The 25,228-nt window shown below is 36.8% G+C and overlaps 6 protein-coding genes across 11 annotated transcripts; 2 read left to right on the top strand and 4 right to left on the bottom strand.

Moving 5' to 3' along the window:
- Window positions 1–1,078: 1,078 nt before the first annotated feature.
- On the top strand, window positions 1,079–3,113 carry AT5G16170 (Core-2/I-branching beta-1,6-N-acetylglucosaminyltransferase family protein). The gene is made up of 2 exons (NM_121622.4): window positions 1,079–1,793; window positions 2,384–3,113. The coding sequence occupies exons 1-2, from the start codon at window positions 1,218–1,220 to the stop codon at window positions 3,041–3,043; spliced, it is 1,236 nt and encodes a 411-aa protein (NP_197121.2). The 5' UTR covers window positions 1,079–1,217; the 3' UTR covers window positions 3,044–3,113.
- A 62-nt stretch (window positions 3,114–3,175) lies between these two features.
- CRS1 (maize chloroplast splicing factor-like protein) lies at window positions 3,176–6,394 on the top strand (the record flags this gene model as incomplete). 2 transcript variants are annotated; one of them, NM_121623.3, is made up of 7 exons in its annotated part: window positions 3,176–3,988; window positions 4,069–4,402; window positions 4,794–4,924; window positions 5,019–5,363; window positions 5,455–5,611; window positions 5,714–6,009; window positions 6,104–6,394. In NM_121623.3, the coding sequence occupies 7 exons, from the start codon at window positions 3,176–3,178 to the stop codon at window positions 6,188–6,190; spliced, it is 2,163 nt and encodes a 720-aa protein (NP_197122.2). In that variant the 3' UTR covers window positions 6,191–6,394. The 2 variants fall into 2 exon arrangements, with proteins under 2 accessions (NP_197122.2, NP_001332392.1); NM_001343439.1 differs by having other exon boundaries at window positions 5,019–5,611.
- Window positions 6,395–6,738: 344 nt separating this feature from the next.
- On the bottom strand, window positions 6,739–10,134 carry CSLA11 (cellulose synthase like A11; the record flags this gene model as incomplete). Of its 4 annotated transcripts, none has more annotated exons than NM_001343441.1 (9): window positions 6,739–7,102; window positions 7,176–7,367; window positions 7,467–7,666; window positions 7,916–8,029; window positions 8,240–8,376; window positions 8,677–8,787; window positions 8,908–9,160; window positions 9,330–9,428; window positions 9,508–10,134. In NM_001343441.1, the coding sequence occupies 9 exons, from the start codon at window positions 9,766–9,768 to the stop codon at window positions 6,955–6,957; spliced, it is 1,515 nt and encodes a 504-aa protein (NP_001330942.1). In that variant the 3' UTR covers window positions 6,739–6,954. The 4 variants fall into 4 exon arrangements, with proteins under 4 accessions (NP_001330942.1, NP_001330943.1, NP_001330941.1 ...); NM_121624.4 differs by having other exon boundaries at window positions 6,842–7,102; window positions 9,508–9,585; NM_001343440.1 differs by having other exon boundaries at window positions 6,739–7,367.
- Window positions 10,135–12,692: 2,558 nt separating this feature from the next.
- On the bottom strand, window positions 12,693–13,798 carry AT5G16200 (50S ribosomal protein-like protein). 2 transcript variants are annotated; one of them, NM_001343443.1, is made up of 2 exons: window positions 13,637–13,707; window positions 12,835–13,525 (listed from the first exon to the last, which is right to left on the bottom strand). In NM_001343443.1, exon 2 carries the CDS (start codon window positions 13,440–13,442, stop codon window positions 12,951–12,953), a length of 492 nt encoding a protein of 163 aa, NP_001330823.1. In that variant the 5' UTR covers window positions 13,443–13,525; window positions 13,637–13,707; the 3' UTR covers window positions 12,835–12,950. The 2 variants fall into 2 exon arrangements, with proteins under 2 accessions (NP_197124.1, NP_001330823.1); NM_121625.5 differs by having other exon boundaries at window positions 12,693–13,798.
- Window positions 13,799–13,987: 189 nt separating this feature from the next.
- Window positions 13,988–21,461, bottom strand: AT5G16210 (HEAT repeat-containing protein). The gene is made up of 19 exons (NM_121626.4): window positions 20,873–21,461; window positions 20,202–20,354; window positions 19,622–19,800; window positions 18,958–19,065; window positions 18,445–18,615; window positions 17,823–18,353; window positions 17,539–17,613; window positions 17,334–17,462; window positions 17,170–17,244; window positions 16,860–17,069; window positions 16,550–16,702; window positions 16,260–16,474; window positions 16,030–16,147; window positions 15,798–15,933; window positions 15,516–15,717; window positions 15,328–15,433; window positions 15,106–15,246; window positions 14,788–15,028; window positions 13,988–14,691 (listed from the first exon to the last, which is right to left on the bottom strand). Exons 1-19 carry the CDS (start codon window positions 21,069–21,071, stop codon window positions 14,291–14,293), a joined length of 3,543 nt encoding a protein of 1,180 aa, NP_197125.2. The 5' UTR covers window positions 21,072–21,461; the 3' UTR covers window positions 13,988–14,290.
- Window positions 21,404–23,934, bottom strand: AT5G16220 (Octicosapeptide/Phox/Bem1p family protein). Its single transcript, NM_121627.4, has 2 exons — window positions 23,054–23,934; window positions 21,404–22,508 (listed from the first exon to the last, which is right to left on the bottom strand). The coding sequence occupies exons 1-2, from the start codon at window positions 23,869–23,871 to the stop codon at window positions 21,896–21,898; spliced, it is 1,431 nt and encodes a 476-aa protein (NP_197126.1). The 5' UTR covers window positions 23,872–23,934; the 3' UTR covers window positions 21,404–21,895.
- Between the last annotated feature and the right edge of the window lie 1,294 nt (window positions 23,935–25,228).

The following is a 25,228-nucleotide window of genomic DNA, read 5'->3' on the forward strand; positions in this document are numbered from 1 at the left end:
TGAACTAATACATAATTGACCTAACACTTTCTCTAATTATCAATTACACCCAATTGTTTTGGAATTTTTGGCGTTAGTGAGTTACTATATTAATGAGAAATCTTAATTAATGTATCATAGATCGTGCCGAAAATAAATGGTCTATGTCTAACAGCTTTGAGTACAAGTAAAACTCTCAAGCTTGGTCTTTAATTACTTTTGTGCCTTGACTAAGCAATGTAATTAGACCTTACGACCTTTAAAAATCCACTAATCTAGCATGCCGATCACGACCGCAACGCTTACTCTCTGTATTAATGATTTTTGTAATCAAAACTTCATATTTGACTATTTAGCAACAAAAAGAAGGTTCTGGCAATGTGTCGTCAAGTGCACCTAAAGTTAGGCATGAAATATTGTTCCTTCCATGGTTTGTGGGTCAGCACCGAACATTTCGCACTCTCTTCCATCTCAGTACTGCAACATTTTGAATAATTAACTCGTCCAGGTTATTTATGAAGAATTCCTTAACTTTGGAGTAATCAGGTTAGTTTTTTTATTTGATATTATTTTGGTTTGAGTTATTTAATTTGCTATTGTATTGGTTCGGTTTAAGTTAGACTTTCAAAAAGAAAAATTAGACAAAATTGAACCCACGCACACAGATAAACAATTCAATAGATCATTCAAGTATAGGTTTGAAATACAGAACTGCTCGGTTATATCCACCTCTCACCAAGGTGTTCAATGTGATTCGGTTAAATTAAGATTAGATTCAAATATTCATATTTTCAACAGCAACAGAAAAAAAAACATATTTTGACAACATGCCACCCTTAGCTTATTTTGACAACATATCATCACCCTTACTTGAAATTGCAATCTCTTACTACACTCCGTCCTATGGGCAAGATAAAATTTCGTCAAATCGTGTAAATGTTAAGATCTAAAACCTAAGTTTTGTATCTAACACATGATCGTTATATACATATATTGACCTGAGAACAACTAAAAGTCAACAGGTCACGTCTTCGTTCCAAAGTCTACTCTTTTAATATACATTTATATAACTTGCAAGAGAGCTCCTTTTGACGTTGTCCAATACACTCCAAAAACCTTGTTTTTTCTTATACAACTTGTAATAACACATTTATAACAACTGGTTGCAAAATCCTTAACGATCACAACAACCTCTCTCTCTCTTTTTCTCTCTCTCCCTCTCCCTCTCTATCTCTACAATGAGCATTAGTGATCATAAGAGCAAGAAAGAAGAAGAACAGTACCCAATGATCACAAAGCCCTTGAGATTGATTCTCTTACAAAAGGGAAGTTATGTCTTAAGCTCACTCTTTTTTGTATTCGGTTTCTCGGTTGGTCTCTTCCTTTGTCTGCAACTAAAAGCCGTACACATGTCTACGACGACGACACAACGACAACCCTTATGGTCTACCTTATTATTCAACCACACGGTCCACACCACAGAGATGGATATCAAACAAGAGTTGCAACTACAAGTACTTCAACACAACATGAGTGATCAAGAACTCTTCACCAAGGCCTCGTCATTATCATCACCAACATCATCCTTATCGTCATCATCATGGTTAGGGAGGAGACATAATAATGATGGGAAGATGGCTGTGAAGGTGGCTTTCATGTTCATGACAGGTGGAAGACTCCCATTGGCTGGCTTGTGGGAAAAGTTCTTTGAAGGACATGAAGGGTTTTATTCCATATATGTTCATACTAATCCATCTTTTCAAGATTCTTTCCCCGAAACTTCCGTCTTCTATTCAAGAAGAATCCCAAGTCAGGTGATAATAACAGCTTTAGTTTGTTAATTATATCTTTCTCTTTTCTTAAATAAACCTATTTAGGTACCCCTATATATGATCAGTATACTACTAATCAGAAATTATATCACTAGTTTTCCAAAAACACATCACTATACTTTTCCAAACATATCTCTTCGATTTGACAGGTTGGTTTTTTCACATGGCACGTGCATTGATCTTGATTCGACAATTGCATAATGGTCCATTAAGGCATGAACCCATTTGATATTATTCTACCATAAATACATTTCTTTAATCATGTTAATAATATTCAAAGATAGACTATTCTCAACTTTTGTAAGAACAAATGAACAATACATAGAACAGTTTCAAAATGCATCTCAATATAAAATTTCTAGATGTTATATAAACTGAAAAAGGGCGTAGGAATGCTTTTTATGTTTATTAAGTTTCTAGATATTCTAACTAATTTTCAAGTTAAAAGCGACAACAAATCTAAATTCAATAAATCTAACAAATTTAAAAGGCTTAAATTTGTATAAACAATTTTTTAAAGATTATTTTAACAATAATATTGATGTTGATTTGTGAAACTTTTTGTCAATCAGCCGGTGTATTGGGGAACATCATCAATGGTAGACGCAGAGAAAAGACTATTAGCCAACGCACTTCTCGACGAATCCAACCAAAGATTCGTCCTCTTGTCCGATTCTTGCATCCCACTCTACAATTTCACAACCATCTACGATTACTTAACCGGCACCAATCTCAGCTTCATTGGCTCATTCGACGACCCAAGAAAATCCGGTAGAGGCCGTTACAACCACACAATGTATCCACACATCAACATCACACATTGGAGAAAAGGATCACAGTGGTTTGAAACAACTCGAGAACTTGCTCTTCATATAATCGAAGACACGGTTTACTACAAAATATTCGATCAACATTGTAAACCGCCTTGTTACATGGACGAGCATTATATCCCAACTCTCGTTCACATGTTGCATGGAGAGATGAGCGCTAACCGGACCTTGACGTGGGTTGATTGGTCCAAAGCTGGTCCACATCCTGGCCGGTTTATTTGGCCTGATATAACCGATGAGTTTCTTAACCGAATCCGGTTTAAGGAGGAGTGTGTCTATTTTGGCCGTGGTGGAGAGAATGTTACAACTTCCAAGTGTTTTTTATTTGCGAGGAAATTTACAGCCGAAACTTTAGAACCATTGTTAAGAATTTCGCCAATAGTTCTTGGTTTTGGTCCATAGTTACATTTTTTCAGTTAGTATATATTATGGTAATGAAGTGATTATAATTTAGATTTTAAATTCAACAATAACAATAAATTTTGTGTTCTAATTATTTAATTTTTATTGTAAAATGTACTAATTTAGGAATTTATGAGAAATGGAATAAATATTTTATCTTATCCACGATTTTTGTCGTTTTGTGAGGTCTTTGTTCTGCTCTTGTGTAACTTCAGCGATAACCCAAAGTTGCAGACTTTTACTCAAATGCTAAACTCTCTCTTCCTCTCGGCGCGAGCTTTTCCATCTTTGATCACTAACTCTTCCTCTCGGCGCGCCAAAAGTTCCCAATTTGATCAGTTTAGGGAAAACAGAGGAGTCTCTGATGCTGCGATTAAGGTTCCTACTGCTCCATGGATGAAAGGTCCTCTCTTGCTTCGACCCGATGAGATTCTCGACACTAAGAAGAGAAACAAGCCACGGAAAGTTGAAGAGAAGACGTTCAAGGCGTTGAATCGTAGAGAGAGTGGTGTCAGAGGAAAGAAAGCGATGAAGAAGATCGTGCGTAACGTTGAAAAGCTCGATGAAGATAGTGATTCTGAAGAAACCCAGATGGATGATTTGAGCGAATTCGAGTATTTAGGTCGAATTGAGGAGAAAGTTGAGTCCAAGGATAGATTTGGCGGGAAAATGCCATGGGAGAGAGAAGAAGAGAGGTTTATATTAAGGAGGATGAAGAAGGAGAGCGTTCCGACTACTGCTGAGCTTATTCTTGACGAGGGATTGTTGAATAGACTGAGACGTGAAGCTTCGAAGATGAGAAAATGGGTGAATGTGAGGAAAGCAGGTGTTACTGAGTTAGTTGTGAATAAGATTAAATCGATGTGGAAGTTGAATGAGCTTGCTATGGTGAGATTTGATGTTCCTCTGTGTCGAAACATGGAGCGAGCTCAAGAGATTATAGAGGTTTGGTTAGTTCTACTTCATGTCAAACTTGTTGAATATTGATGTTTCTTTGAAGTGATTTCTCATGTTTTCAACAATAGATGAAGACTGGAGGCTTGGTTGTGTTAAGCAAGAAGGAGTTTTTAGTTGTTTATCGAGGAGGACCGAGTTATTCATCAGAGGGACAAGATGAGATTAGCTCATCATTGTACGAGAGAGAAGCTGATAGGTTACTGGATGGTTTGGGACCTAGATATATGGATTGGTGGATGAGAAGACCGTTTCCCGTTGATGCTGACTTGCTTCCTGAAGTTGTTAATGGATATATGACTCCATCTAGACGTTGTCCACCAAACACTAGAGCTAAGCTAACCGATGAAGAGCTTACCTACTTGAGAAACATTGCTCAACCTTTACCGTTTCATTTCGTCCTTGGTAATTTCCTTCACTATTTTAGATGTCTTTCTCACTCTGTGTTGTGTGTGATATAGAGTTAAGCTTCAGGGAGAGTTATTCATATGTTCCCGAAGAAATCATGAAAGAATGAGGAAACTTGCTCAAACTTGATATTTTTTTAACAAAAGATGAAACAGTTCTTGAGTAGTTTAAAATTTTTGAGAAGAGATAGATCGGGAAATGTCTTGCTTTCCAGAAGTTGCAACATTTAATGTTTAAACTCTCTGGCTTTGTTCTTGTCATTTGCGGATACTATTTATCGACATTCTCATTGCGTTGGTATTGACTAAGTGCTGCTATCTTTGCATTTGCTTGCGGTTTACTCTCTCGAGCTCTCAACAGTCTTTTTTCTTCTTCTTAATTTGCAAAGGGAGGAACTATGGGCTTCAAGGTTTAGCTTCCGCTATCGTGAAACTATGGGAGAAATGTATTATTGCAAAGATTGCAATCAAATGGGGAGCTCTCAATACAAACAATGAGGAAATGGCAGATGAATTGAGGGTAAATGTCTTTTTTCTTGTGGCCAGTTTTTGAATATATATTCATTATTGATGTGGCTGATGCGAATTTTTTGGGCTCTATCATATTTTTTCAGTATCTCACTGGCGGTGTTCTGATTCTACGCAACAAATACTTGATAGTACTATACAGAGGCAAGGACTTCCTTTCTGATGAGGTCGCGGATTTGGTTGAGGACAGAGAGAGATTACTCAGCAGATACCAACATTTTGAAGAAACTAAACGCGAGAGCGATATAGAACTCTTGGAGGTGGTAACAAATGGTAAACAGTTGAAGGAAACAAACAAAAGTGGAACTTTATTAGAGTTTCAAGAACTGCAAAGAAAATTCGGAGAAATGGACCCGAGAAACCTAGAGACTGAAGCTGAGAAAGCAAGACTAGAGAAGGAACTCAAAAGCCAAGAACACAAGCTTTCCATAGTAAGTCTTTTTTAGCTTCATTGCATCTTTTAAAATTTCGCTAAGGTAATATAAGTTCCATGGATTTGTTATTTTCGGGTTTTGTTTGCAGCTAAAATCAAAGATAGAGAAATCAAATATGGAGTTGTTTAAATTAAATTCTTTGTGGAAACCATCGGAGGGAGATGATGACATCGAGATATTGACTAATGAAGAAAGAGAATGCTTGAGAAGAATAGGGCTGAAGATGAACAGCAGCTTAGTTCTTGGTAAGCGCCACCGGATCCATTCTTGTCTTCTTCTTATTCTGTATCCATTGTCTATAAGATTATATTACACAAATCTCAATTTGGTATTTGTTTCATTTGTAGGTAGAAGAGGAGTCTTTTTTGGTGTAATGGAAGGTCTACATCAGCATTGGAAGCACAGGGAAGTAGCAAAAGTGATCACGATGCAGAAGCTTTTCTCCAGAGTTGTCTACACAGCAAAAGCGCTTGAAACAGAGAGCAATGGAGTACTAATCTCAATCGAAAAACTTAAAGAAGGGCACGCCATACTCATATACCGTGGCAAGAACTACAAACGTCCTTCATCGAAACTGATGGCACAGAATCTTTTGACGAAAAGAAAAGCATTGCAACGATCTGTTGTGATGCAGCGACTCGGCGTAAGTGAAATGAATGAAAACGTATCTATCTCTTTCATTTTTGATTGAGAGAATGCTCTGAACCCCATTTGAATTAATACTTTCATTGTGGCAGTCACTGAAGTTCTTTGCTTACCAGAGAGAGAGAGCAATAGAAGATTTGAAGGTGAGTTTGGTAAATCTTCAAGACTCTGCTTTCTGAGTTCTGTTGATCCCAAATGGTTTGCAAGGAAGAGCTGAAAAAAGTTTACCTACCAAAGCAAATTTATTTACTTAACTTGATCACACATTCTTTTTCTTTTACTGTGGTATATGATTCACATTTTCTGATTACCTGATTATTATGTATATAAATTCACATTTTCTTAATTAAATATATAACCAAATTTGTTAGCTTTGCTAATAATGTAACTTTTTAAAATTCTTTTTGTATTCCAAATAGCCAGCCTAATAAGGTGAAAATACCCTGAGTGCTACGCAAAATTGGGTCCAAAAGAAAAGCATTCTGCAGTGAATTATTGATTGGCGTTATATACTAACTGAGTACACTAGTTGAAGCTTTAAAGTTGGCTTTTTAAGGATCGATCCAAAAACATTTCCCATACTTTTCAAAAGTAAATACCCCAACTTTTGTGCTGTCTAAAATATTTTTGTCATGTGCTACTTGATCTTCACCTTTTTACTATTTTTTAATCTTATTTTTTCACATTTTTCGGATCAATGAAAATTTTAATGAACATGAAAGAAATGGAGGAAACTAATGATCATACAACAAATTACAATGTGCGTACTCAAGAATCTTACACGCACTATATAAACATATGGACTAATTAACACTGTACAAAAAAATAAAGATATTAATGAATAAGAATTGTATTAAATAAAATAATTCACCTACTTATTCTGAAATATGAAAAAGAAAAGAACGAGAATACTAACGGATATATAAATTACTAATTACACTTATCAAGTTCCTATAAAACCAATTCCGGCAATAATAAAAGCAAGAGCCTGCATGTAAAGATAGATATATAACACTGTCTTCCCAAAGACAAGGTTATATGATGCACAGCACAATATGTATATCCCCACCATCATCTCTTTTGAGTTTATCCTGCAACAAAGTTTGGAGATAAATCATATGAAGAAAAAATCCTAAACTGATTATTATTTGCTTGATTGATTACCTTTCGAGAAACCCGTTGCGAGGTTTTCTTACTTGGGGAAGTAACTTAGTCTCAAGCGCATCACCTAATTTCTCGGTGACGACCCATTCGTTAACTCTCCCTCCTTCAAGTAAACCGATGAAAGTGCCTTTGGTCCGATGCATAGCCATTACATTCTCGAATAAGACCCAAAAAATCACGAGGTAGAAAGATCTACATGCATACCAAATGTACTTCATAATAAATTCATTGTTGTATACTATAATCTGGCTAGTTACTACTATGATGTGAATAAATGAACATAGTACTAACCTTGGTGTGGCAATGGCATTGAATAGAGTGATCATAAAAGGAAAATAAACGGTTGACCAAGTCGGAATGTTGACTTCGGGAAAGAATACGCTCGTAGGAAGAATGAAACAATAGAAGAAGAAAGTGAAGAAATGGACTATGATCTTCCTTACGAAAAAGAAACTATAGATCACATACAATTTCTTCCAAATCGTCACTCTCTGTTCAAATTACCAAATCAAATTCGTTAGTACCAACATTATATTATTACTTAAGATCATACAAAAAAAAACTTAAATTAAATTGGCATGCATCACAATGGATGTTTGTTTCTCATAATGGACAAAAAAAAAATTAAAAAAAAAAAAAAAGTTGGTGTGTCTTAGAATGAAATAAATTAAGATAGAGAATAAAAGTATCTTTCGTTTTGATTGGTCAGATATATAGAATGAATAATAGTAGTAGTGTACCTTATTGCGAATAATTTCCATAGTCATTTTTCTGAAGAGATTAGCTGGACCGCATGACCATCGATGTTGCTGGAATCTGAATGCCTTAAATTGGCTTGGTAGCTCACTTTTCACCTACAAATTATTAAAAGTTTGTTTATTTGATATCCACACGTAAAAATACAAATCATATTATATATTGTCAATTGAAATCATGTGCATAAAGTGTGTGCACAGCAACAACAACACATGTGACGAATATTAATTAGGATTTGGACTGGTTTTATACGATGTAAAGATTTGGACACACATTTATTAGTTATAGTCCAAAAGAATTGGAAGTACCGAAACATCGTTGACAAAGACAAATTTCCAGCCGTGTAGACCTACACGAACGGCCAAGTCCATGTCCTCTACGGTGGTCCGGTCTTTCCAACCACCAGCTTCTTCCATCGCCGCCAGTCTCCATACACCCGCAGTCCCTGCGAACGTCCAATTATATTGTTTAAAGTCTAAACTATATTTTAGAGTAACGTACCAAAATATATTTGAAAGGAGAGATTTTGAAGATTACAAGATAGATTTGAATGTATATATTTTATTGTTATTGGAAAAACTTACTGGATAATCATTATCAATTGGTTTGGATATTTTTATTCAAGAATAAAAGTTAGAAATTGAAGCTACACATAATATAAAATTAGAGGATCTAAGAAATAAAATATGAAGTTTTCGACCATAGGATAAAGTATTTTAATAAATGTTGATAAGGGTGCATCTACCATTAAAGCCAAAGAAGGCATGTCTAGTGGATCCGGATTCTTGCTCTGCCGTGAAATGGTAATTGAGGGACATCTCCTGCATCCTAGTCATCAAGCACTTCTTTGCGTTCACTATACCAAGCAATAGGTTTTCTTAGATCATATGACTATGAGTAAACAAATAATTTATCTCAAAACCAATTGACAATAAATTGAAAGTGTATTGTTTGTATCAACCGCAAATAGTCATACCAAATTTCCATCGAGCTTGAACAAGAGCGAGTTCGGGATTGTGGATAAGAAATGGGACAGTGCGTTCGAGGTAGTCGGGCTCTGGCTGAAAATCAGCATCGAAGATTGCAATGTAGGTGCATGTTTTGACGTAACTATGCCTCATACCTTGTTTAAGAGCTCCAGCCTTATAGCCATTTCTATTGTCTCTCCTCTCACATTTTATGTTTATGCCTTTGGTTGCCCATTTTCCACACTCTGTGCTTACCATTTCCTGCAATTAACACATTAGCCGCTTGACTTTTTCTTCCGTTAAAAAAAAAAACAGATTCCTTTAGTTTGACAAAAATAAAATAAATACAGATTCCTTTATATTTTTAATGTAGATATAATATTATTACTAGTAATTAATAGCATGCGTTTAGAACAATCAATGTGTGTACCATGATGGTGGGATCAGTGGAATCATCTAAAACTTGAACGATTAGTCGATCCAATGGCCATATGAGTCTGCAAGCAGCACCAATGGATAACTTAAACACCTGTGAAGTAGAACTTTACTTAAAAAGCTGCATCACTATATATAATTGAAATAACTTCTTTGAACAAAAAAAAAAATACCTCTCGTTCGTTGTACATTGGGATTTGGACAAGAACCATGGGAAAGTTTTGATTTCCGAGCTCCAAGTCCTCTTGCATTGCCTCCCATTTGTAAATCTTCTCGGGTTTGCGTTTACACAACTTGACGTAGATTACTACAATGTTCATATATAAACTTTCTACGAAAACTAATAGTGAGATGACCAAACATATAGCCACCAAACACTTGAACATTGGAACTATAAGTAGACTTCTCATATCTCTCCACCACATCGTCTTCATGCTTAATTATCTTTACTCTTTAGTCTTTACACCATTATATATGCTTCAAGCTTTTCGAAAGTCGCAGCTGCATCCTGAACTATTCTTCGCAAAAGAAATTTAACTATTCTTCTTAGAACCAAGAAGTGGGAGTGAGAGATAGAGTTTTTGAAGGAAGAGGAGATGATTTTAGAAATGGGTTTTTCTTGTTCTGTCTATAAGTGTCTGACTTTTACAGAGATTCTCTTTTTTTTTGTTGAATTAAGTAAGGAATTTGTCTTAGTTTTTGTTTCTATTTTGATTCGTCGTCGTTTTACCGGAAATCTGTGGACCTGATCTAGAACATGATCATAGCTAGTGGGAACAACAAGATGAGAAAAAAGGACCAAACAATGTTTTAACTTTTTAACTCAGTCTCACTATTTTTATTCATAACTTCCACGTGCTACTTACATATACCTAATTGTATCGTATATCTTTTTTGTAATACTCAATCACGCACATATACGTCATCTTTTAATTTTCAGATTATTACTTCAGTATATGGTTTTCCAATTACATGATAAAATAGTATACTTATTTTTAAGTTTTGTCAATCTTTCTATTTTTTGGGATTTCTTTTTGTATTTATACTAATTTTTAAGCGTAAATAAAAGGGATCATAATTAATTAATTGTTTTAAGTTTGTCAAACTCTTAGTTAATGGCAACCACAATCTCGACAAAATCAATGTAAATTAAGAAAACAACCACTGTGAAGTAGATTAGTATACTAAGCACTGTAATTTCGAGAACAACGACAACAATTAATGATCTGTCTGTGCAATATAAATAACACAAGTTAACAACCATAATTATATTTCTTGACCTAGTTCTTTCGTAGGAAAGAGTCAAATCATTGAACGGAAACATGTTTTTTAATGTCTCAAAGTGATGAGAACGTAACCGGAGTTAACCGGTACGATTGGGTCAATAAGGACGAAATGGATTTATTGCTTTGAGTAAAACAATTGTTTCCCTAATTAGTGGAATTATCTCCATAGTTTGTAGGATCCACAAATTGTCTTCTCTTTCTTTTTCCTTTGTAAATATTATCACAAAGCTCATCAAGTGTGTGACCGACTGATTTGATCAGTGTGTTTATCTTTCAGTGGTGTGTATTGCATTGATTCGTCTGGCTGTTGTTGCAACTAAGTTTTGGTTGTAAAAAGGTGCGTTGCAACTAAATTTTGGTTGTAAAAAGAGTTCACAAACTTCTATGTTCCGTTTTTTTTTGTAATCCAAAGCTCTTTGAATAATGTCATTACAAGACAAGGGAAATCATTACTTATAACTTAATCTTACATATGTCTACGCCTTTATACTATGTCCAATGATATTGGCGAGAAACGAATTTGGAAATGTCCAATGATATAAGTAAAAAGAAGGGAATAAAGAAAGAAAGGAAAAGTCAGATCTGGAAAATGTCTTTGCACTATGAGAAAAAAATGTTCCACTTGACTGACCTTTGTCCCTATCATAAGCAAGTGGCAAATGTCAACTATTTAACGTGACTCGACTAGAGTTGTATTTTTTCTTGAACAAAAGAATAAAAAGACTCGAAGTTGAGTTATGCGCAGTGTAGCTCACGCTCTTTAATTACGGCTGAGAAATGCAAAACCTGAATGATGGACTGGTATGTGTTTGCACCAAGACAATTAAGGCCCATTAACATATAGGCTATTACGAAACATGAAGCTAAGAATTGAACAATATAGTATAAGGTGCTAATTACAATTTTACAGGGATACTGGGAGACCAAAATACGAAAAAGAAGAAGAGAGGTGAACTAAAATAGGAAATTACTACTACACTTTCCTTAACATTCGGAATTTTAGATAATAGTATTATAGCGATGTCCTAACTTTTTTGGTAGAACTTTTTAGGGATCAATTACGAGATCGGCATAATTAAGTATATGCCTTTGTTTAATTAGGTACTTTTTCATATGCTTATAGAAATAGGTACTTTTCTTTCTGTTTATGTTACGCTTTTACCTTTCTGCATTTTTTCTTCATTTTTCCAGTACTTCTCTCAACGGTGATGACAATGAACTCCGTTGACAATAACGAACAATTTTTTGGTTTAGAATTAGTGATGAATTGGGGATTAATTGATTTGAATCGTTTTTAAGAGTAGAACCCTTGGGTTTCCTAGATAGTATCTTTAGGGTTTATATTTCTTCCATAACAAATCGTTTAACTTGATTGATTGGATTAATTGGAGACGACGTGTTGGTGATGGAGAAAGTTGGAAACGAAAGAAATAGTGTTTTTGATGGACTTAAAGGTGATGGTGTTGACAAATATGGTGTTTATGAAGCAAGTGCGGCAGTGAGAAGTGAGGATTGAGGATTTGAGTTGCAGGAAAATTTGCTGAAGACAATGGTGTTTTATCAACATTATAACCTCACATAAGGGGCAAAACCGTCATTTCTTTACCAATATATGCTTATTTCCATAAACCCATTCAAAAAATTCATTTTTTCTAATTATTGGGCCAAAATGTGTCCAATCTTACGAAAGCCCTAACTTTTTAGTTCTTATAGTAACAAATTCCATATTCATGTAGGGCTTAATATTTTTGTCAGCAATAAATGGTATTTTCTTCAGCTGTATAGTAAAGAAGACAAACTTTTTTTTTTTTGTGCAATAAAAGAAGACAAACTTTAAGAAGCAGCAATTATGTGTCTCCTTGTCATGGCTACCTATTTTATCATTTTGCCCTCCACAAGCTAAAACCCAAATCATTTCTATTGACTCTAAATAGCCGTTGCGAAAATTTCAACACTCCTTTTCTAAATTATGTAATATTTTATGTTACACGCCAAGGAAAAATAACAATAGAATATAATTTACCACATGTGGTAAGTTTGTCCTGTTATATTCAAAAGATTCACTAGATCCAATGATTTAATAACGTAACTCGAACATTTGTTCTCTTTTTGCTCTTATTCATAATCTCTAATTTTTAATTAACTAAATCCTAGAGACTAGAGAGTAAAGGTTATAGTCTACAATATCTTAAATCGCAGTAAGAACAAATAAACGGTCATTGAAAAATATGACATTTTAAGAACTGGAGTATTAAGGATTTAAAGATCATATTTTGTAACAAAATTAAACGGAGAAAAAAGAAGAGAACAAAAAGGTGTGTTTTTTTTATTTATTGCTCAGGAATAGAAACCAGGACTGGTCGCCATGGTTTTCTTAAAATCCTTAACCGAAATGATTGAACCGAACCGGATGAACCGAATCGTCGAGCCGTTAACTCTCTGCCGTCACCGTTTGAAGTGACGTTTAACGGCGAAATCTCGCTTCTCTCTTCTCCAATTCCGTCTATATCTTCTCTGCCTTTGTACGGCGGCGACGGCGATGTGACCAAGAGCTCTCTCAATTTACGCCTAGTAGCACGGTGGTTTCCCCTCTTCTTATTCCCGGAATTTCCATCTGATTCCGGAGATTCCTCAAGGATCTGACGGAGATTCCGTCTGCGACTATCGGAGCTCTTATCGAACAACATCCGCAGGGTTTTGCGTCGTCGGAGATTGAATACAGGGCTCTTCGTTGGACTCATCGTGGGACTCCCCGCGGTGGACGCTTCCAAGCTACGATGTGCCGCGAAGAGCTTGAATTTGTGTAGACGGGAGAGTGACATCGTGAGATTCAACGGTGGATCGATACGATCGCGAATTCGCCGTCTGATCGCTTTCTCCTTCACTTTTTTTTTTCTTTCTTTTTCTGTCACATTTATAGAAGATGCGAGAATTTAGCAACTTAGTAACGGCGAAGTATTCATAGTAATAATCATTTTAGCGTGATTCAAACATAGATTTATGTATTTAACCTTACCAAATTGCAATTAAAAAGATGCGCCATAACGAAGAAAATGTTAGGAAGCACCTGACACGTGTATATAAGCCATAGTCTCCACCGGACTAGTCTAATTGCATGTTTACGAGGCCCCCTCTCAATTTGTCATTTAGCCTAACCACGCGTGCGAGGCCCACATATACACGAGAAAGCCCAAAATATGTGGACAATAATAATTGAGCCAATTTGATTTTGACATAACGCGCTTTTATTAGTCTGCATGATTCTTGTCACAACTTGGTAAAATTGAATAATTCTAGTCTCATCGAATATGTCTGAACAAAATTAACCAATACATATATATATATATATATATATGGGAGAATTCAAGTCGCACCATTTTATATTCTTGTGCTTCACAATACTTGAGAATGAATAACACTTCATTACGTAAATGAGATTATTTATAGACAGATCACCTAAGGGGAAATGACAAATGAGATGGACCAAAATTACCCTTAGCTCCAGCTACTAAAAAATTCTGAATGGATCTTCTTCCTAAGTAAAAAAACAAAATAGCTAAAAGAGAGATAAAAATAAAGCAAGCCAAATAACAAAAGAACATGATTTTATTTCTGTGTATTTAGAATATATGCAGTAGATGTATTAAATGAATAAAAACCTGGTCTATATTTAGTGATTTTGTGGCTGTGTCTCATCTTGGGTCTTGGCTTTACTCCTTAGCATCTCAGTGAAGTTGCCTCTCATGATACGTCTGAATCTCGTGTCTTCACTTGCTGCAGCCACAACCTTTGGTGACTCGGGTCCCTGACCTGTCGGTGATCCAGGTGCCGTGCTTTCCGTTGCTTCTTTCTTCCCCAACAAGCCTCCTTCTCCAAACAAGCTCGTGACGGATGATGCAATCCCCAAGTGAGCACCCATAGCTTTACTAATTGCTTCAAATGTCCCACCTGATCTCTCCTTCATTATGATCTCTAACGCTTCCTTGTGAGCTGGATCTAGCGCATCTGGATCTTTCAGTAGGTTTTGAATCGCTGGAAGGAGGTATTCTTTGACACTTGTTTGAGACAAATCTTCACAACCATGGTTCAAAACAAAATCAGGTTAAACTTGGAACATTGAAACATCGAAGAAGAAGAAGAAGAAAGTTATGATTTTGATACTCTTACCAGTTGCATCGAGTGCACGAATGGCTTCACAGAATGCGTTAGCTCTTTCTCGACGACGATTTACGTCTGTTGAAGAGCTTGGACTTGCTGAAAGTTGTAAAATCTTGGACAAAAGATAATCTCGAAGCCGTTCTGTCGTGTGAGGAATAGCAACTAAGAGTGCACGAATGACTGCGATTATAGCCTCATGAGATCCATCTTCCATAAAAGCATCCATCTGGACTAGGATTTTATCAACAATCTGCATCATATACAATTTAATTAGCGCATAAAAGAAAAGATCCTTACGTAATTCCAGAGTTTATTATGCATTATTACCATGTCGACTTTGAAATGCTGTGCTACAGATCCAAATGCATCTATGCTTGCGTACTTCACATTCAGGTTCTGGTCCGAGCCAAGAGTGATCAAGGCTGGTAAAACATTGGCGGAAGCAACTTTTGCGTCGATATATGGAACCTGTTGCGCAAGTAAATAACAAAGCTTCTTAGAAAAAATTGGGGGAAAAATGAAAGTGTGTAGTGTTGTTGAGAAGCTTACGATGGTCTTCAACAACTTAGCAGCGTTGATTTTGAGTTCTGCAGTGGAATCAACGACCATTTCCCACAAAATGCCGAATATCATGTTATGGTGTACCTCAAATGTGCTGTTATGTTTGAGGAGTACGTTGGTAAGAAGAAGCAGCTTCAAGAAACCATAATAAACAGTGGAAGCTAAAGAAAACGCACCAAAGGAAGCGAACTGCATCCAAAACCTCGTTGTTGTGCTTCGATGACTGGTTTTCCTTGGTTTTGCTCTCAACTAAAAGTTGTCGTAAGAAGATAGTTAATTCTTCGCGTTTACTTGGCGCACCAAGAACTCCTGCCAGCAGAAGCGGTAGAATACAAAGAGTGGCAAGTCTATTGGCTACAGCAGTTCTTGGTTTCAGGCCTGAAGAAAGGAATCAAGAATCATGTCAGGTCCTAGTTGTAGAAAATTTTGTGTAGCTATACATCCAGCAATTAAGTAACCTTTTATTCTTGGATGGATTGCAGAAGGTAAGAATCGAAGATCAGCCTCATCATCTCCAGCGGCCACCAAAAATACAGGTAACTCAATGTGAGTTAGGTAGGAACTTCCAAAACGTTCAGATACAGCCAAGAGAAACTGGTTACCACCACAGAGAATTTATAAAGATTAGTGTAATTAATTACCCCTAAGATCAATACAAGATAAGAGAGCAGTTGTCAGCACAAATCATACCTTTGTTATCCGATTTCTCAAATGGTCTTCCTTCTGGGGCAACATGCATGCCAGTTGCAACAAGTTAGCAAAGCAATCAACATGCATCCACTCAAACATAGGCCACTCAGAACGTCCCCTGGTCAGAATTTCCAGTCAGATAAGACGTATTAAAATTACATACAAGAAGACGTCAGAAACTTGAAGAACTTTTTGTTGCCCAGAGTGATTGAGGGGGTTGAGAAGCTTACTCGGCATAGATCTCAAGCAAGGAAACAGAGAATGCAGATTCCTCTGACTTTGAGATGGAAGAAAACGGACATGTTGTCATTGCCTTCTGGTGTATAGCTGGAAGCAACTCCATGAGCATTCGTAGTAGGACATCAATGTTCCATCGCTCCCGTTCACCTAAGACTCGTAGATGAGACTCCAATGACCCTTCAACTCCAGAAAGAGGTGGGCAGTGCTGCAAATGAAAATAACTTAATATGAGCTATTCTCAGTTACAATTTTAAAAATGGATAATGTATTGAGTCTATACCTGAGCTGAGCTCAAAGTGTGAGAGAGAAGACCTCTCAAGATATGATCCAGCCTGTTACCCCATTTTATCACTGCAGGAAGTAGTTCTTTCAATGTAGTTTCAACCACCAGGCCAGACGGATCGCATATCAGCTGAAACATCATCTCCTCTACCTGATAAACAAGCAGAAAGCTGGTGTTGTAGCATTTTGGTTTTATTAATATCAACTTAACGTCTGTGCTATTGTCTCATGCCAACCTAAGGACACTACCATATCTTAGAAATTCTGTAATCAGCCTATTTTAGAGCTGCAAATTCAGTAAGGCGGACCTTGAAATATTTGTCTGTGTTAGGAAATAGTGGAAGCAGCAATGCCAGATTATGAGCCGCAGCCTCTCGAACAACGGTGGCAGAATCTTCTATGAGTTGTTGTACGATAGACAAAATAAGAGAGTCCCGTATCTCAGGGCGGACATATTCTGCAAGCTCCCCACATGATTGAGCAACTAGCAGCCTGCGTTCTTCATATGTATGATTTATCTGAAATAGACACAACAAGCATGTAATCACTCATTTTAAGAAATATCACAAAATGTTTAAAGCGTAGACAACAAGTTGTAAAAGCAAGAGTAGCATTCACCTGTTCCCAGCACTGCGGAAGCAATTCTGTTTCTGTTCTCATTTCCCCAACATTCCTCGATAGGCTAACACATGCCTGAGATAAACAGTAAAAGGAGTCAGCTCAAAACCTTAAACAGTCTTATTATACGTTATGAAAGCTTCAAAGTTTATACAGTAACCTACATCCATAATAATCCGCCTCTGCTGTTCATCTGGACGTTTGATCAGGTTGAACAGTGTATGAGTCAAGGAATCTCTTGTACTGCTAACTGGATGCCGCTCAATTGCACACATCATCAGGGGAAGGAGTTCCTATCAGTCAAAGAAACAAGATAATTAATATTTCGCCAACTGTCTTAGCTGGTAAAATTGAAAAAAGAATTTAAACCTCTCGATGGTTTATCAGAACATATGGAACAATATTCGGCAAAGCATCTGCAAGTATCTGAATCGTTCCTAAACCCTGTAAAAGAATGAAAAAAAGGAAAATTCAAACATCCCATATAACATTTTGTAGACACAACATTAGCATAAGTATAGCGAAAGGAAAGCAGACAGCTACATTGGCTGCTACCATGTTTCTGATGACAAAAGATGAGCTTATAGAGTACTCAAAATCATTAAGAAAAGGTGAAAATAGCAGACATTCACGATATCAAAGGAAGTACTTGCCATTTCCTCAGAAGCAGCTTCACCATTTGCATTGTCTGATTTTGAGTTAGAATCACGACCAATTCCAGGATCCACTTTCAAGATGCTTCCAAGGTCTCTGGGTGAGAAATTACCGTTTGATGGACTTAACAAATAGTTTGAGACTTCTTTCTGGTTCTCCAACGTACCATTGTTGGCATAAGATATATTGCCGGCCTCTCCTGCCACCTCTCTTTGATCAGCAATAATATTCTTAACCTCTTCCACCACCATATCGTCTTCTGTTTGTATGTGCCCTTTCTCAGCCGATATAGAAACTTTAGAAATCAAACCACCATCCTTTTCCACTGTTGGATTTACAACTTCCTCTGACAGAGTGCTTATCTGTTCCTCGACTTCCTTGGATTGTAATTTTACAGGATCACCTTCATTCAGTGACACATATTGACCAGCGCGAGACCCTTCAATATGCATTTTAAGAGAAGTGATCTCAGCCCTACAGTCATTGAGGTTCCTCCTCTGATGCTCTGAGGATTGCTTCAAACTTTGCACCTGAATACTATCAGTGTCATTTCAGGTATTTACATTATCAGATATGAAAGAGCCCGTTTCTTTAAGAAATCCAGTCTATAAAAAAGACTACCTGCTTTTCTCTGTCCCGAAGATCCTTCTGAAGTGATTCTGTAGACTTGTTAAAAGCACCTATTTGCTCTTCGAAATTTTCTTTGCTCTTAAGTAGTCCGTCCTTTTCTTTGCTTAGCCTCTCAATCTCCTTTTTCAATGATTCATTCTCCTGAAGCATGGCTATTTTCTCCTGCATCCAAGAAATTGTGAACCATGAGAAATTCAAATTCAAAATGCATACAGAACATTCTGGTAGATTTTTATTCTCGCAAATGCTCAAAGTGCAACATAAATTGTTAACTATGATACTCAATTTTCTTACATGTAAAGTGAGCTTCCATTCTACACTCACCCCACAGTCAAAATAGCATCAAGTTTCAGAAAATAAGGAAAAATACAGAGAGGGCAAAGAAGATAGAAGTTGGTTCTGTATAAGACAACGTCAAAAATCTAAGTTTCAAGGTATTGATCTTTCTGACAGCATCAGTTCAATTTAAAGTATTGACATGCAAATTAAGCTTCAGGAAGTAACCTCAGCTGCTTCTGAAGTTGATGAGAGGTACTGATAGTAATAATAGCGCAAGGCATCAGGTACGTGTGCTGGACTGTCCTGCCAAACGTCCAAGTTCTGGTCTGTCACCTGAGATAAACACAGACACAATATTTACAAATTGCTCTAAATACAATACCATCACAGACGATAGGTCAGACACTTCTGTTTCTCCTTCTAGAGTTGGAGTTTATTCAGACATAAAACTTAGTTTTGGTCTATCAACTAAATTAAAAAAAAAGAAAACTTAACCCAAAAACAAATATATTAACACAAACTCAAACAAAAGACAATGTCAGCAACTTCAGAAAGAACATACAAAGCCGAAAACTTTTTAACCAAAAACAATCTTCAGAAGAGTAAAAGTCATAGACAGCTTCACCAATCACCATAGCTACTTACAAATCTAAGTCGTTGCAGAAATGGAAAACGAGAAAAATAAAATAAGCTACTAAACAGCTCCCGGAACTTTTTAATTATTCTTCAATACAACTTTCCTAAATGGAGTAGCAACACAACCAGAAAAGGGTAATTAAGATTCCAAAATGGTGTTTGCCAATCAGACAAGAAAAACAGAAGATCAAAAATAAACTATTGTAAACTATGCACAAAAAACGGTAAACATATAGACATAAAATTAAGATACCTCCTCATAAAATGTCATAGCCGTAAGCCTATAACCTGCTAGAAGAAGATATTCTTTCACTGCACAGTTTAAGTCTTGACGTTCATTGTTCTTCAAAGGCCCTATATCAGTGAAGGAAAAATCTTTCTTTTTCCGTTGAATCTCTGGCCTGTTGCCTCCAAACTCATCCGAATCCATCTCTGAGAAATAACAAACACTATCAGGACATAGTTTGGTGATTAGGTTGCTACCATGCTGGCACTGATGAAAATAACAAAGAATAAAACTCATATGCATTATAAATGATGCTTTCATACCTAAGCAGAAAATATCTCCATGGAGAAAAATGAAAGAAAAGAGGAGATGGCTGGCGTACAGGAACTGGAAACTTAGACTAACAACTACTTATTGCAGAGAAAAATTCTAATACATTGAAGAGTCTGCACTTCAGACTAAGATCATCACTGAAGTTTCTGAAACCCTAATAACCGACTTCATGCCACAAAACCCGAACTGAGTGTTTATATATACACGTTTATCTAAGTAGAAGATTAACTACGAGACGCTAAAGATCAGAATAAATATTTCAGTAATGGATTACCTTCTGACTTGTCAATCGAAGGAACAGATTTCTTCTGTCCTTCAGTTTTCAATCTTGCAATATCCTCCTGAGCTAGACGAAATTCATATTCGCTGATAGCTAACTTCTCAGCTAAAGCTTCTTTCTCCTCCAACAAACTTTGTGGATCCGCAACTGCATTGTAGGGTAACAATTACTAGCTACGCTACAAACCAAGTTGTCTAAGAAAGCCTGACACTATAGAATCAAAAACCTCAGAATGCGACACAAGATCCGACATGGGTTTGTTCTTGGTCATAATAGTATACCCCATTTAACAAGCTGAACAATCACCATTCAAGAAACCTTCAATTATGATTGCTTTTCAAACTTAGACTATGAGAAGAACATCAAATGCATGAAGAACAAAAACATGACTCCACCATTTTCAGGATTCTCCATCATTTTATGAACTACTGTGCTTTTCATAACTTTTAAAACATGTCCATGATCCAACCTGAACACTATTCAACTGCTTTCTGAATTAAGAAAGACCAAATAAGATAGCTAATTTATTCACATCATACAACAGATCCCCAAAAAGATCACTAAAATGTAACGCAGCTCAACCACACTGAGAGGGACGATTTAGCTGACAATTTCGGTAGCAAACAAAATAACAATGTGAGGCAGAATGCGGAAAATTGGCGAACCTCGAATTGAATTATACCGAGAAATCTGATCAGGAGGGAAACGGGAAGGATCGGAAAAGAACTCCTTAAGACGAATTGCTTGGGCATCGCGGCCATCGTCGAGGAGCTCGTGAAGAAGCTCAAACGCCGTCAAGAGGTAGTTCTCCTCCATCAGGAAGTTGACGAAAAAGTTGCACAACGACGATCGCTCCGCGTCCATGTTTTGTTTTCTTCTTCTTTCACGGGAACACTAAAATCCAATCAGAGGAAACACCTCCTTCGTTCCAATATCACTGAGCATTCCAAATGAAAATTCAAACTTTTCCTCTCTCGATTCGATCGGATTCGATTCACCAGATCGTGTCGGTGTTCTCGCCGATGAATCTCTCCGGAAGCGAGTGACGGTAGAGATCACGTGCGACAATGTAATGGTACATCGTGGATTAGTTGAACCAGATTGTGTAAACAGTAAGCTATAAGACACGTGTACGGTTCACATCACAAGATTATGGCAACGTCGTTTGTGTCACGTGTTTGCTTAGGCCATATTGAGAGAGAAAAGTCAACTTTTCCTTGCAAAAATAAGAAAATTTTAAACTTACAAAAGTGTTTAGTCTTTTTGCTAATTGGGCGATTGCTGGTAAAACATATAAGATAAGCATAATTATTCCGCAGATTAACCAATACAATCATCAAAATATGTTCATCTTATGACATCAATGAATTCTCACCAATCACAAGGACAACAAAAATAGTACTCCAATATCATAAATTTCTTTATAAAATGTTTCTAGAAAGATGAAAAAACCGTAAACTTCTTCGTGTTATTACAACAAGAGTGAGTAAAGAAGGTGAAACAAGGATCACTTGAATGAAAGAGACGAAAAGCAGAAGCATGTATATTGTATAATATGTATGGGAACCAAAACAAAATTGTAAAGCCAAATACCTGAAAGTGCAGCAACATGAGAATGGATGGGATTCTTAGATCTCTCAAGCATAGTGTGTCTGTACCTGACTGAAAGCTTCGGTTACCATAATGGTTTAATACTGAGACGGTAATGTGGGAGCTGGAGGCTGAGATTTGTAAATTTGAGCATGAGCTATATCGTTGTCGTCATCGACATCGGTATTATAGATGAAAGCATCTCTTGAAGTAGTATTAAGAGTAGCTTCACTTGATGTCTGTACCGATGAATCAACGGGTTTGGATAGAGGATAAACCTGTGAGGAAAACTCTGGCGCTAGAGGGCTGCTGGTGCGGACCACCGGGGAATCAACTTGGTGATAGTTTAAAACGGTGCTCGGTTTCACAGGCAGTGCTTGAACGTGCCTCGAACTGTACTGCTCGACTGGAATGTAATAGATTGGGTATGGTTGTGGCGGACGCTGATAATAGACGTGGTTTGTGTGATGGTATGCTGTGGCAGGCAATGTCATAGGTGAGTTTCCGGTAATGTAAGGTTGTCCAGTGTAAATGACTTGGATATGTTGTTGTTGAGCTTGGTTCATAAATGGTGGATACCCGGAAATTGGGACTGGAACTGGTCTGTTTAGCTCAGCCACATACAAGTTTGAAGACGGTTTGTTCTCAAAAGCATGTGAGTGTGATGGTAGCTCGTGGGAAGGTATTGGGGTGACTGCAGAATTGTCGTTGCTGTTCGTAGAGTAAGAACAAAAGGAAAAATGGTTAACAGTTACAAAAAGGCTTTCCAACTAAACAAGGTTTAGAGGATTGGCACCTTCTCTACCAATACATATAATTCGAAGATTACATTCGTAGCTGAATACCAAATGAGGAACAACATATCCCCGAGACTCGGAGCACATTGATCCGAATTGAGAATTACCATAACACAATGGCAAACGAGACAAACTCCTGATTGCCTAAGCCTATGAACTCATTCACAGATCATATACATGAAGACGAGAACCTAATTCGACTACAGGATCATTCCAAGAATTCAGTTTCTGTTTCCAATCATTACTTCAAGAGATAGCTTATATATTACCACATTTAAACTCGTTCTGCAACACTACCAAATTCATTTGTGTCACTGGCTAAACAATTCAAAAACTCATAGCACATTGCATTTCCTAGACAACAAATTGTGTACATAAGTTTTAGAACGCTTACACCTAAAACTATTCGATAAAGCAATCAAATGGTGAAATCAAACAGTTAAGAGCATAGAAGAATACCTTGTCACTGATTCTATTGGCGCAAATTTGACTTGCGAGTTCGCTATGTTGTCCTCGCCGGAGCTTTTTATCGGAGGTAAATTGCTCGACGAAACCGAGGATGATGTCGAGCCAAAGGATGAATTAGTCTCTAGCATCATCGACTCCTGTCCACAAATCCCGCCGTTACCATCTCCACTTCCGCTAGTTCCGCTATTAGTTCGTCTAGTCTGCATCATCTCCACGCTCTTCAAAGCGTCTACGAACCACATCTCCGTCTTAGGGTGCTGAAGTACCGGCTGAGTCAATTCTTCACGAATAGGCTTATTAGACTCTTCGATTCCAAGCCAATCGATATCGGTCTCCACTTTACACTGATCCGAATCTCCCTGACTCGCACCAGCTTCATTCGATTGTTGTGATTTCAATGGGAAAAGAAACAATCGGATACGCGATTGGGGAATCGAGGACTCGGAGGAGAGATAACCGTGTTCTTCCATCATGATCTGAACATCCTCATCCGCCTCGACGGAGATAAGCGAATCTAGTTCCTGATCAGGAAGCTGATATTTAACTTTGAAAGGATAAGAGATTTTGAGCGTAACCGTAAGGTGGCTAACAAGAGAAGCGAAGCTCGTTTCCGCGGAAGAAGGAATGGCGACGATTCGAGTATCTCCGCCTACATAACGCGGCGATTTCGTCTGCGGAGGTGAAACTATACTACCGCCATACCTACACATCACCCGTAACTTTCCATTTCTTTCATTCTTCTTCCATCTCGGTGTGACAACCTTCGCGCCTTCCGCTACGGTGGCGAAAGCGGAGGAGACGGTGGTCATGGAGGTGCGATTTTGGTTTTTTTTTACTTCTGAGTTTCCTACTTTTTTGGGCAGACGCCGTTTATAAGCGGCGAGTTTTTTTTTAATCGAATCGAAGTTGTTTAGCTTTACTGTGACGGTAACGTTATCATTAACTGAATGTATCAGCATAGTAATTTGGGCCCATGTACTGATATTCCCGAGCGCGTTACTTTTAAAACGGGTTTAGAACCGGGTCGGGTGAATGATAATCCAGACCGGGTTTAACCCGGTAGAGTAATTCTGCTTTATTCGATTTTTTAGTTTCTTCAGTGTCGAGAAATGTTAATTAGTTCAATCATTGTTGTTTCTTTAGTGTATTATAGATTTGATACAATTTTGGTTTGATATATAGTGCTGATTTGAGGTGGACTTTATATTTATTTCGGTTATATTCGGTTTAGGTGTTACGGTAAGAATTCGATTAGAAATTTGCGAGTGATAAGAAGATGTAAAAACTAAATTATTCAGAAATAGAAATCTCATGAATTTTTTCAGGGTTAGTGGTACTAAATTTAATATTTATAATAACAATAAAAAAAAATGATACTAAAGTATCAATACTAACTTCTTCTTTCTCACTAACTTACTAATTAGAGATTATCATATTTATTTAATTAGTTGTCTAAATGAACAGGTTAGAATATTGATTCGGTTTGGATTGAACAAAAGCTTAAAAGCGAACGGTCTGTGCTGAGTTGGGTTCGTGTTGGATGAAATTAAGTTTGTTTGGTTCGGTTTGGTTAATAAAATCAACACTCGTAAATCGTAATAATGCCGTTTGCTGATATGAGAAAAAAAAAACAAATTTGGTTAATAAGATACTCGTTTGGCTCATTCTATATAACGTGGATCGATTTGAGGTATCATCCATAAATACATTTACCGAAGTAAGATCAAAACCAAGCTTCTTTTTATTTGTGTTTTATGCCCCAAAACCGACGAAACTGTATGTTCAAATCTCTGAGTTACTGTTTTTATAATGAAAATAAACATTAATACTTACTTAGTTACTTTTTACCCAAACAAAGCTAATTGAAAAAAATAACAAAAGTTTAATTGTAAAAATCATATTGCGGAATTCATTTAGCTTATGCACGTTTAGGATACTCATGATTTTTTTTTCTTCATAATTTTCATTATGATCCCGGAAACAGAAGTTACGTATGGGAAGATAAAAGCAATATTGTATACTTCAACGTTTTTTCTATAACCAGTATATTTTGACAAATTCCAAACTAGTTTTCAAAACCTATGATTAAAAGATTCATCACAATATTGGAAACCAAAGATTCGAATTTTTCTTCAGTAAACGTTTCAGATACTTTCACTTTAGCGT

This window comes from Arabidopsis thaliana, chromosome 5 (genome assembly GCF_000001735.4).
Source record: "Arabidopsis thaliana chromosome 5, partial sequence".
Classification (NCBI taxonomy): Eukaryota; Viridiplantae; Streptophyta; class Magnoliopsida; order Brassicales; family Brassicaceae; genus Arabidopsis; species Arabidopsis thaliana.